Source organism: Aulonocara stuartgranti (genome assembly GCF_965226115.1).
Source record: "Aulonocara stuartgranti genome assembly, chromosome: 14".
Lineage (NCBI taxonomy): Eukaryota > Metazoa > Chordata > Actinopteri > Cichliformes > Cichlidae > Aulonocara > Aulonocara stuartgranti.
Genome location: NC_138950.1, coordinates 16,067,330 through 16,079,468, shown reverse-complemented (window position 1 = coordinate 16,079,468; position 12,139 = coordinate 16,067,330). Strand labels below are relative to the sequence as shown.

Sequence of the window (12,139 nt, the reverse complement as noted above, 5' to 3'; positions counted from 1 at the left end):
AGGGCGGGGGTGGGGGGACGAAATTCAAAAAAGGGGACGAAGCCAACTCCGTCTCACTCCAAACAAACCGCATTCACATGACTATAAAGAACAAACGAAAAGGAATAAAAGCCATGCAATGCTTTTACAGCAAATTGTTCATATTATTCAAGTTTATTCTCATAAAATGCCTAATGTTGTTCCTACGTCTTCAAACGGTTGTCTGTAGTACGATAAAGGACCTGCTCCGAGCAATAGTTTATACTTGAGGGAATATAGCTCGATAGATCAACTGTTAGTGTTGGTTGATCCCGATTCTAACGACTTGCATAAATACATTTATTTAACAGATGTCGTTTTTGAACTTAGAAATATTTCGAAATTTCCGTTGTCAAGGAAGTGGAGATGCAACTCTCGCGATAATTTGTTTTTCAAGCTGTTTTTGACCCAGATTAAATGGCTACCAAAATGCAGGTTTTATACGTTGGGGGCATAAATTGTTGATTGGTGATAGATAAGACTTTTGCGTATTCTAATAGCGCTTCATAGTAGAGTAAATTACACGCACGCTTTGCTGACACTCGCTTAGCACACTCGGCAACGAGAAAACGATGTCCATTTTAAACAAGAGAACAAGTTAACGTTAGCATTCAAGTCACAGACGAGACTCGGGATAACTGAGGACTTCCGTTAGCAACAGTAGCAGGTACCGTAGCAACAGCGGACGCTTGTTTGTTTCATCGTTACAGCTAACGGAGAATGCAAACGGCTGCTTTACATAGTTTACGGGTAAGCTGTATACACCCATGCTTCAGGTCTTCTGTACTATTATTTTTTGTGTTGGTTTGACAACAGTGTTATATAGAGAGCTTTAACATAACAGTTACGTTACTGTCTCTGACATTTTTCTGTTCGTTTAGTGATCAACAGAACGAACATCCACCATGAGACTGAAAACGTCGCTCCTAAAGGAATCCAAACATATCCTTTTTGTAGTTATGGAACACATGTAATTCTGTGACACAGTTCCAAAACTTTAAATCATAATTATTAGTGGTGCTATTTGAGGCAGTGGTAATATTTCCCATCATTGTGTTGCTCTAGCCTCTGTCCATTTTTCAGAAAACCCAATTTATTGCAGAGGTTACCACAAAAAGGGTTTTAGAATCAGTTCATTACTATAACTCCTTAACAGCTGGTCACATAAAGAACTTGTGAGCTGCGTTGGCTGGACCACAGCAGATGAGCTGTACTCGTGCAGTGAGGATCATCAGATTCTCAAGTGGAACCTGCTGACCAGTGAGACCAGTCTGATTGTCAAACTGCCAGAGGAAATTTACCCTACTGACCTACACTGGTTCCCCAAAACTGTTGGTGTGAAGAAACAGGCCCAGGCTGAAATCTTTGTCCTTACCAGCACTGATGGCAAGTCTTTGTATTCTCTAAAATTTGACCAGAATGCTAAAGGGTTTATTTCAGAGTTCATTCATAAAATCAGTGGGAGTGGCTGTTTTTAGTCATATCTATGCATTTATTAGTTAAAGACATTCTCATGAAATAAATAAATTAAATTAAGTAACAGAATTGGCTATCTACAGGATGGCAATGTCTTCCTTAATTTTTGATATTTATTTTAGAAGACATAGGGACAATTCAAGAGTTGTTATTTATATTTAAGGGAAATAATCTCTACCAATTTGATACTTGTAGGATCCAGTAGAGTCCATCTGAATTCTTCTTTTTATGAAGCTTTCAGTATAAATCTAAAACTCTAAAACTCAATTTTTGTTTTGTAGGTTTCTAATACCGACCCTTGGTGACACAATTTGTGTGACATGAATCTGCCGTACATGTCTCTTCTTTGGCCTGTGTTAGATACAACACACAGAATATGGATGTACTGTTATGGCAAGGCAATGTGTGGTCACAACACTAATGGCAGTGTAGGGTTGCATAAACACACCCACAAACTGAAGCAGCAATTTTCTCTGGCAGACCAGAGACTAGTGAAAAGTGTTACGATCCATTTTGCAACTTTCCTCTGCTTCTTGTCTTGTTACGGTTAAAAATATTAGTATTGCAAAAGTTATTGGTTCTGCAATGGGAATAGAAACAGAGTTTTATTCATTTATTTTGACTTCACTGTTAACTTAAACACTGAAAGTTTTCTTTTGCTCCAGATTAAAGTTTTTAATCTGGATTCTTTGTTGGATTTCCTATTAGATTGTATAATATACTTGAAGAGAAAACAGTCCACCTGGGTTTTATTAGTTTTGAAGACTTGACATCTTTGGGATTTCCTAACCTTTTTTGATTAGTTGGCCTTCTTTTCCTTTTACAAGTTTATTTATGATTTTTTTTTTAAATTTTTAAATTTAAATTTTTTTTAAATGTATGATGCTAAGCAGTTTTAGCGTTTTAAATTACAAGCACACATGGTATTGGAGTTTGTATAATATTTCATTCCTATTAAAAATATTTATATATATTATATTTTTTTATAAGAAATCTGAAAATGAGGCTTTCCAGATAACAGGCAAACAAACAATTAAGCATTTCCAATGTAGAATGTGGCTTTCTAGTGTGCTTTTCATTTAAGAGAGTCATTCAGCTGTACATGCCTGTTAAACTGACTACCTGCTGGATCAGTTACATCTACTTTTGTTGGGATGTCCAAATTTAGAAATGAGAGAGCACTGCAGCATGCTGATTTGCAGTTTTAGGTCACCAGAAATTACATAGAACATTCAGAATTTTTAATATGCACTGCCACAAAGTATATGGTAGGCTACCGTCTTCAATAACTCTCCATGGCTGATCACCCTTTCGTGTCTACCGCATAGAAAATTGCCCTAATTTACCCGACAGAAGCCTTTTTAGTTTCACTCATTTGCTTCAAACCAGAAGTTTGTAATTTACTTGACTGTAGAGAATATAAATTTGTCTGTATTTGTGTGTTAGGAGATGGATTGGTAGTTATTGTGTGTTTTGATTAAAATACGTATTTATTTATATATTTTTACTATTTTGTCTTGGCCAGTAAAACTTGTTTTCCGTTACACAGTAACTAGAATTCCACAGATTTATGAAACTTTACTGAGTGAATTACAACGCTCAGTTCTGTATTTGAGTTATAAACAACTGAAAACGCCTACATCACCCCAGGCCTAGTGTGTGGAATGGCTTTACACCATCTATGTGGGGGTTTTTTTTTTGTAAATTTGTTGCAGGAAAGTTCCACTTAACCTCAAAGATGGGTCGCATTGAGAAGAGTGTTGAGGCGCACAAAGGAGCTGTTTTGGCTGGAAGATGGAACTATGACGGGACTGCTCTTATCACTGGTAAAGATGACTAGGACTCATTTCCTCTGTTATCTGACAACTACTCATCTAATCAGCCTTTTTTCTTTTTAAATCAAAATGAGAATCTAATCAAGATGTCTTTATGGCCTATTCTGGTTGTTTTTCTAATTAGCTGGAGAAGATGGGCAGATTAAAATCTGGTCAAAAAGTGGGATGCTACGCTCGACACTAGCCAGCCAAGGTAAGGCTTAAAACCTTAATTTCACTGAAGCAGAACTGCAAATGTGTATCTAGTGCATGTGTAAAACTGCATACTTTTCATTTATTATTTAAGCGCTAACATGTTAATTAGCAAAGCAAAACGCAGATCAAACTGATCAGGAAAACAGTTGCATCTGTAAAATTTTTATAGTTAACAAAATGCCCAACTTTTCCTGATGTCTGAATTGGTCCGGCCTCACTTGAAAAAAGACTTTAATCTCAATCAGATTTTTACCTGAATAACAGATGATAATTAATAAAATTATTTGCATCTGGGAAAAATCTGATTTGTTGGAGGGAAAAAAGCAACGCTATACAGTTAGTTCCATATGGTTTTGGGCAATGGCACTTTTCTTTTTGCCATTTTGGCTCCATGCACCATCACAGTGGATTCCAAATCAATCAATAAACTTGTGAATGAGTTTAGAGAGCATGGACATTACTAAATGCTGTTTCTTCCCTTGAGATACACTGCAGACCTTTAGTACTGCCATCTTCAGTCCTGCTTGTTTTTGGGTCACTCTGTGGGTCAAACATGCTCTGTTGAGTTTAGATCAGGTGACAAACTTGGCCACTGAAGAATATCCTGTTTCGTTGCCTTTAGAAACTCTTGGGTACTGTTTGCAGTATGTTTCAGGTCATTTTCCCTTTGCACTGCAAAGTGCTGTCTAATTTGTTTTGGGTAATTTTGTTTTATCTGAGCAGACACTACATCCCTGCACACTTAACACCTCATTGTGGTACTTCTATCAGCAGTCGCATGATCTATAAAGACTAGAGACACAATTGCACTACCAGCCATACATGCCAATGCCATAACACTGCCTCCACCATGTTTGACATAATATGGTACATTTTGGATCATAAGCTGTTTCTCTCCTTCTCTGTACTTGACTAGGTCCATCAGCCTGGTAAAAGTTGATTTTGGTTTCATCTGTCCAAAGAATATTTCACAGAACTTTGTTTAGATGTTTTCTAGCAGTCTTATTTAGGCTTCTTGTTTTTGAGTGTAACCAGTGGTTTAAACTTTGTTGTAAACTCTCTGTATTTACATTTATAAAAAACTTCTCGTGATTTTAGACCTTGACAATGATACGGCAAAAGTTTTGAGAGTATTGTTGACTTGAAGTTGAACTTATTGTGAAGGACAAGGTTTTTTGTTTATTTGCTTTTGTAACAAATGAAAGAATTTGCAATCTTTTCCTTTAGTTGTGTTCTGTAGTCTTTCAGCTGACCAGTGCATTACTTTTTTTTAAAAACTTTTTTTTAAGAAAATAACAGATTGTTGATTTGTCCAGTATTAAATTTTTGCTATTTGTCGAATAGATTTATTTAGATTTTTCAGTTCAATGATGGCCTCCCTCACATCCATCAACAGCTCTGTGGCCCTTACATGAAGGGTTCAAGTGAGTCCACCTCACTTGAGGTGAGGTGCAAACTATTTAGTTTGCATGATATAATAAGGGAGCAGACCTCACCTGGGTATGTCACTGCTTGTCAGTCAGTTGTCCATTTTCTTTTGAGCATCTGAAAATGAGGAATGATATTAAAAAAACTGCAATGCCCAAAGAGTTTATGCAGTAATTTCAATTTAATACATTTAATCATGTATTATCTTACAAAATACACTGTGGTGGTATACAGAGCTAAAATTACAAAAAAAAGTATAATTGTTCAAAACCTTATTGACCTAACTGTAGCCCTTCTCAGACATGAGATAGCTGTCATTGCTTGTGTAAACAGTGTTTTAAAGACATAAAGGGACTCCAGTAATATTATTATGTGTTATGTACAAGATTTGGCAGCAAAATAAGTAATATAAAATATAGTAGTTCAGAATGCGCATTAATGTGTAGAGCTCTTTTGATTTGGAAAAGCTTCTGCATTGATTCTGCTGTCGTTTGATGCTACAAGTATGCAATAATCTCAGAAGAAACAAGTGAAAACAGTAAACTAACTTTTAATCTTAGTCTCTTGCTTCTGTTAGAACTCAAGTTAATTCATCACTGACAAAACTTGTTAAGCTGACATATCGCAGACTCTGTCCTCATCACATTTGTTAATGTGATTGCAGACTTGTTCCTTGTTGTGAGTGATACCAACAGATGTGGTCAAACATTTACATATACCCATCATGAGCATGAATGTCATAGTAATTTTGGTCTTTTAATGATTTCTCTGAAATGTTCTTTTTCCAGGTGGGAGTCATTGTACAACATATGTGTTTATTGACTTAAAACAAAAGAATTGGGGAATTGGTTGCACAAGTTTGAACTAATGATGGATTTTCCCTCATCCATGCAGGGTTAAAAGTATACATTTAGGCTCAAATGTATAAATACACTCACTTAAATCTTTTACTGGTGATAAGTGGTACTGAAGGTTCTGCAATGTCTACAATATTAACCTCTCATTAGTTTTTATGATTGAATACACTTGGTAGTTTCTCTCTGCCAACATAAAGATAATTTGTTTAACAGCCCTCATTGCTTTGACCATTCCTCAGAATAATGGGAAAGTCTAAGAAAGTAAGTGAAGACTTAAGAAGGATAACTGTATATTTACACAAGTTGGGAAGGTTTCTTGGAGCCATCTCTAAACAACTGCAGAGTCCAAGATTATCAGTTCAACCAATTGTGTGGAAATGCAAGTTATTTGGATACATCACCACTTTGCCAAGGTCTGGAAAAAGATCAAAAATCATCCCCCTCAGATGATTGGAAATTGTTCAGGATGTTCAGGAGCAACCTAGGAACCACCAGGGTTCATCCTAACATGAACTCAAAACTGCTAGAACACCAGGGTCTCTGTCCACAGTGAATCAAGTTTTACGTTGCCATGGACTGACAAGTGACAAATAAGAAAAAAGCCCCTGCTCCAAAATCCACATCTTTAAACTCAACAGGAATTTTACAATACGGAAAATTGGTCAGACAGGATGAACAGTGTACGAACAATGTACAAACTGTCAAACATGGTGGTGGTAGCATCATGCTCTGGCGTTGTTTTGCTGTCAGTGCTACTGATACATTGCACAAAGTAGACTGAATAATGAAGAAGCAGAACTACCTCCAAGTTCTTCATGTCACCTCAGATAAACAGCTACACTTGGGAAGAATTGGCTCTTCCAACAGTACAATGATCACACACATCAAAACTGGTTTAGGAATGGATAAAGCAGGCTAACATTAGCTTCTGGAATTGCCTTTCTAAATCCTGGACCTCAACCATATTGAAAATTTGTGGACTATGTTCAAAAGCTGGATCCATGGCAGGAAACAAACCAATTTAAATGAACTTAAATTAACCCAATTTTTCAAAGAAGAGTGGTCAGCCAGAATTAGACCAGAAGCTTGTTAATGGCTACCAAAAGCATCTGGTTGAGGGCCAACTTGCTAAGGAACATTTAACAAAATCTTAGTGGTGGTATATAACCTCACCACAATGTGTAGTGCCTCATGTTTGATAGATTTTTAGAGTTTCTCCTCCAAGACCATCTTAGAGAGGCAGAGTTTCTCAGAATTAAAGGCACAGGTTTATCTGCAGAAAACTACATCTAAAAATTCTGTAACAAATTCAGAATTTTCAAGGTAAAATTGTGAAGAATGAATGAATTTGTCGTCATCTATAGTACATAATGAACATGATCTGCACCATCATCTCTGATATGGTAGCCCACTTTTTGTCCATCCAGACTCAATGGCTTAATTGTAGAAAGATATGGTTGGTAAACTGGGCTTTCTGCAATTGAAAGCATTTGGTTCATTATAAAATGCAACAAATGAAGTAGACTACAAAGAAAACCCAGGACTGCTGAACAGCTAGGATCCTGTATCAGACAAGAATGGGACAAGATTCCTCTCCCAAAAGTCCAGCAGCTGGTCTCCTCAGCTCCCACATGTTTATAGACTGCTGTTAAAGGGAAGATGGGATGTCAGACCGTGGAAAACATGCCTACCTATTTTTAGTGACTGTGTGGACAAATTAATAGAGAATTTACATTATAATACACTAACTACTCATGTTGCAAAGGTGACGGACTTCAAGCGGAGTTGAAAGAAGTGTGAAACCAGGATGCCTATTTGGCTCTGCTGTCCGTTTTCAAAACACAGTATAATCAAGGCTTAAGAAGATAATCATGCTTAGTACTGCCAAAAGTCCGTTTTCAGGTATAAGTAAAAAAAATAAATAATTAGAGGCACTCTATATATATATATATATATATATATATATATATATATATATATATATATATATATATATATATATATATATATATATGGAGAAATACCAAGGGCTCAGAGAGGATGTGGAGGGTGAAGGTAACGGTGGTCCCCGTGGTAATCGGAGCACTAGGTGCGGTGACTCCCAAGCTAGGCGAGTGGCTCCAGCAGATCCCGGGAATAACATCGGAGATCTCTGTCCAGAAGAGCGCAGTCCTGGGAACAGCTAAGATACTGCGCAGGACCCTCAAGCTCCCAGGCCTCTGGTAGAGGACCCGAGCTTGAAGGATAAAACCGCCCGCAGGGGCGTGCTGGGTGTTTTTGTTTTTTATATATATATATATTACATACAACATCTACAATACGGCAGCAGTGATCAGTGAGATGCTTGGCTACAAGTTGAACAGCCACAAGGGGCAGTACCCTCCATGGAGAAGGAGGCTAGAGGGCAAGATCAAAGTAGCACGGAGGGAGGTTAGCCAACTAACGGAGTTGCAGAAAGGTACGACAAAGAAGGTGCATAAGAAATACAGCAAGCTGTCCATACCTGAGGCCTTGGAAACTGCCAAGCAAAGACTCATAGCCTTGGCCAGCCGCTTGAGGAGGTACACCAGAGAGATAGAAGGCAGGAGAATAAACCAGCTGTTCTCCACAGAACCAGCAAAGGTGTACTCTCGCAAAACACCAGCTACTGGTAGACAGAACAGTCAGCCGAGACTGCAAGACCAGACTGACCAACCTGTGCACTGCCTGGATTGATTACAAGAAGGCCTATGACTCAATGCCCCACAGCTGGATACTGGAATGCTTAGAATTGTACAAGATCAATGGGACCCTAAGAGCCTTCATCAGGAACTCAATGGGGATGTGGCGTACAACACTAGAGGCCAACTCCAAGCCCACAGCACAAGTCACCATCAAGTGCGGGATCTACCAAGGAGATGCTCTGTCCCCACTGCTGTTCTGCATAGGCCTGAACCTGTGAGATCATTAACAAGACTGGCTACGGATACCGACTACGGAACGGAGCAGTTGTCAGCCACCTCCTGTACATGGATGACATCAAGCTGTATGCCAAGAGTGAACGAGACATCGATTCACTGATCCACACTACCAGGCTATACAGCAATGACATTGGAATGTCATTCGGACTGGAGAAGTGTAGTCGGATGGTAACAAAGAGAGGGAAGTTAGTCAGAACTGAGGGGATTGAACTACCAGAAGGCAACATTGCAGACATAGAGGACAGGTACAAGTACCTGGGGATCCCGCAGGCGAATGGGAACCATGAAGAGGCCGCTAGAAAAGCTGCAACCACCAAGTACCTGCAGAGGGTCAGGCAAGTCCTGAGGAGTCAGCTGAATGGTAAGAACAAGATCCGGGCCATCAACACGTACGCCCTGCCCATGATCAGGTACCCTGCTGGGGTAATAGGCTGGCCAAAGGAGGAGATAGAAGCCACTGACATAAAGACAAGAAAGCTCCTTACCATGCATGGAGGGTTTCACCCCAAGTCCAGCACCCTGAGGCTGTACGCTAAGCGCAAGGAAGGGGGCCGGGGACTGGTGAGTGTCAGCACCACAGTCCAGGATGAGACAACGAACATCCAAGAATACATTGGGAAGATGGCCCCAACTGACCGAGTGCTCAGTGAATACCTCAGGCAGCAGAAACCCAAGAAAGAGGAGGGAGACGAGGAACCATCATGGAAGGACAGGCCCCTGCACGGTATGTACCACCGGCAGATAGAGGAGGTGGCTGATATCCAGAAATCCTACCAGTGGCTGGACAAAGCTGGACTGAAAGACAGCACAGAGGCACTAATCATGGCAGCACAAGAACAAGCTCTGAGTACAAGATCCATAGAGGCTGGGGTCTATCACACCAGGCAAGACCCCAGGTGCAGGCTGTGTAAAGATGCCCCAGAGACAATCCAGCACATAACAGCAGGGTGCAAGATGCTAGCAGGCAAGGCATACATGGAACGCCATAACCAAGTGACCGGCATAGTGTACAGGAACATCTGTGCCGAGTATAATCTGGAAGTCCCGAGGTCAAAATGGGAGATGCCCCCAAGGGTGGTGGAGAATGACCGAGCTAAGATCCTGTGGGACTTCCAGATAGAGACGGACAAAATGGTGGTGGCTAACCAACCGGACATAGTGGTGGTAGACAAACAGAAGAAGACGGCCGTAGTGATCGATGTAGCGGTTCCGAATGACAGCAATATCAGGAAGAAGGAACACGAGAAGCTGGAGAAATACCAAGGGCTCAGAGAAGAGCTTGAGAGGATGTGGAGGGTGAAGGTAACGGTGGTCCCCGTGGTAATCGGAGCACTAGGTGCGGTGACTCCCAAGCTAGGCGAGTGGCTCCAGCAGATCCCGGGAATAACATCGGCGATCTCTGTCCAGAAGTGCGCAGTCCTGGGAACAGCTAAGATAGGGCTTTGGAGCGTGATGTCACGGGGGTGGGCGTGGAAAGGATTTTGGCCCGATCCGCCATTTTGGGGGTCTAAGTAAGGAGCGAAAGCATAGCCATGGTTCGTACTTGCTTGCTGTGTGCTCGGCTGCAATGTTCGATCTTACGACCGGCACGGGAATAAGTTTCAATTGTCTTTTTATGCTTTCCCAACCTGGAAGCAACATGAAGGAGCTCATGTATCGGATATTACCAAACGAAGGCGTCTAGCCTGGATAGCAGCCGTGAGACGAGCTGATATCAAGTTCTGTTACGTCTCCAGATATCAGCTGGTGTGCTCAAGACATTTTCATTCCGGTAAGTTCTAAATATGTTCACATCACACTTTATAGCTGAATAATATTATCGTTGGTGGTCTCGGAAGTTATAGAAATTGCGATCAAACATCAAATGGAGTGACTTTGCAGACATATGTGCTATGTAAAGATTCGCAGGAGGAGACAGGGAGGACACAAATTGGCGTTAATAATTTGCCCGATTATCAATGTGTTAATTTGCATCTACTTTACAATTATGGGCACATAATATGATAACGATATTTTAGCAGTTTACTGATAAATGTATAACATTAATTATGGTGGGGGGTGGAAAATGGCTATTTCACTCGATGCACTCCAGCTGACTTACTTTGACGACGTACTCAAGAGTTTGGCGGCTTGAAAATAGCCAAATCTTGCACCCAGCCATTTGTAAATTGGATGTGCGCCTCCAGTGACTTGTAATTACGAAACTGGTTCGCTGTGTAAGCGCTTACTCCACAAACAAGATGCGTGAAGATATCGGGGTAGGACAGTGGCGGGAAGTCGTCTGGGTCTTTACTCCACTGCCGTATTTCATATGGGTCCAGATTTGCGATGCACTCTATTTTTTTTCAAATACCGCTGCTTCGCCTCTGGACGCAATCGGTCTCTATACCGTCCGTTTTCTTTTGAGCTGCTTTTAAACATGTTTCTTGTCGTCGTCGCCGTTCCAACAGTGAGTTTGTTTGGATCGTAGACCCCGAAAATGGCGCCGCGCTCCCACAATGCATTGCGGCGTGACGTCAACTCCAAAGCCCTATACTGCGCAGGACCCTCAAGCTCCCAGGCCTCTGGTAGAGGACCCGAGCTTGAAGGACAAACCGCCCGCAGGGGCGTGCTGGGTGTTTTTTATATATTTATTTATTTATTTATTTATTTAGAAGTGGAGTTTTACTAAAAGCCATAAAAATCTCAAGTAAGACTGATGCTAAAGTTCTTTCTTTAGCATTCAGATCTTACTTATTAATCACTGTGCAGTTGATGTCAGATGTAACTGTTTTGGGGGGTAAAAATTGGCTTCTTGGTGAAACTGATTGTATGCCACTCCTGAATGATGCTGTGTAAAACCTGGCTGGGGACTGGTGATTGAGCCCAGTATGTAGTAATGTTTTTTCTTAGTGTTTGGGGATTGAGCTGTACATTTGTGCAACACCTGGATTTAGTAGTATTTCTACAGATACACATGGCACCCAGATCACTGCAGGTGTTGATTCTCTTTTGTGGCTACAGCTTCACAAACACACACTCACACAAACTCTCTCTCACACATGCACATATATGCACAAATTACAGGAGCACACTGTTCTTTTTGGATACTATGACCCATTTTACGAGAGAGCTCTAGGAAGAGGTTGGAACAGAGTGAGAGCGAGGAAAAAGGAACTTGTCTGAACCCCTCTCATCGCCTTCGTCAGATTTGGATCATTTGGCATTTGTGAGAAACCCCATGCACCTGGAGTAGGGTTAAATGTCACCCCCCCCCCCCCCCCCCCCCACACACACACACACACACACACAGATTCACAGGCACAGCTCAACACACGCTCTTGCTCACAGAGACACACACTTGTGCTTATGCAGTAGAAGTTAGACTGAT

The 12,139-nt window shown here is 40.8% G+C and overlaps 2 protein-coding genes across 4 annotated transcripts in view; both read left to right on the top strand.

Annotated features, from left to right (window-relative positions):
• Window positions 1-12,139, top strand: part of ift80 (intraflagellar transport 80 homolog (Chlamydomonas)) — a 57,357-nt gene that overhangs the window by 1,596 nt on the left and 43,622 nt on the right. For 2 of the 3 annotated variants that reach the window (XM_082503420.1, XM_082503418.1), the window contains exons 1-5: window positions 71-768; window positions 900-963; window positions 1,186-1,404; window positions 3,210-3,320; window positions 3,454-3,522. In XM_082503420.1, the coding sequence (XP_082359546.1) occupies window positions 924-963; window positions 1,186-1,404; window positions 3,210-3,320; window positions 3,454-3,522 (439 nt within the window). In that variant the 5' untranslated portion in view covers window positions 71-768; window positions 900-923. Of the gene's footprint in view, window positions 1-70; window positions 769-899; window positions 964-1,185; window positions 1,405-3,209; window positions 3,321-3,453; window positions 3,523-12,139 lie in introns of those variants that run through there. The other variant, XM_082503419.1, reaches the window with a different exon arrangement.
• LOC309688018 (uncharacterized protein) lies at window positions 7,878-10,418 on the top strand. The gene is made up of 2 exons (XM_082503424.1): window positions 7,878-10,304; window positions 10,405-10,418. The coding sequence occupies exon 1, from the start codon at window positions 8,818-8,820 to the stop codon at window positions 10,282-10,284; it is 1,467 nt and encodes a 488-aa protein (XP_082359550.1). The 5' UTR covers window positions 7,878-8,817; the 3' UTR covers window positions 10,285-10,304; window positions 10,405-10,418.

Excerpts from the sequence above, each read along its gene's own strand:
- LOC309688018 (XM_082503424.1), top strand. The coding sequence starts at position 8,818 with ATGGATGACATCAAGCTGTATGCCAAGAGTGAACGAGACATCGATTCA.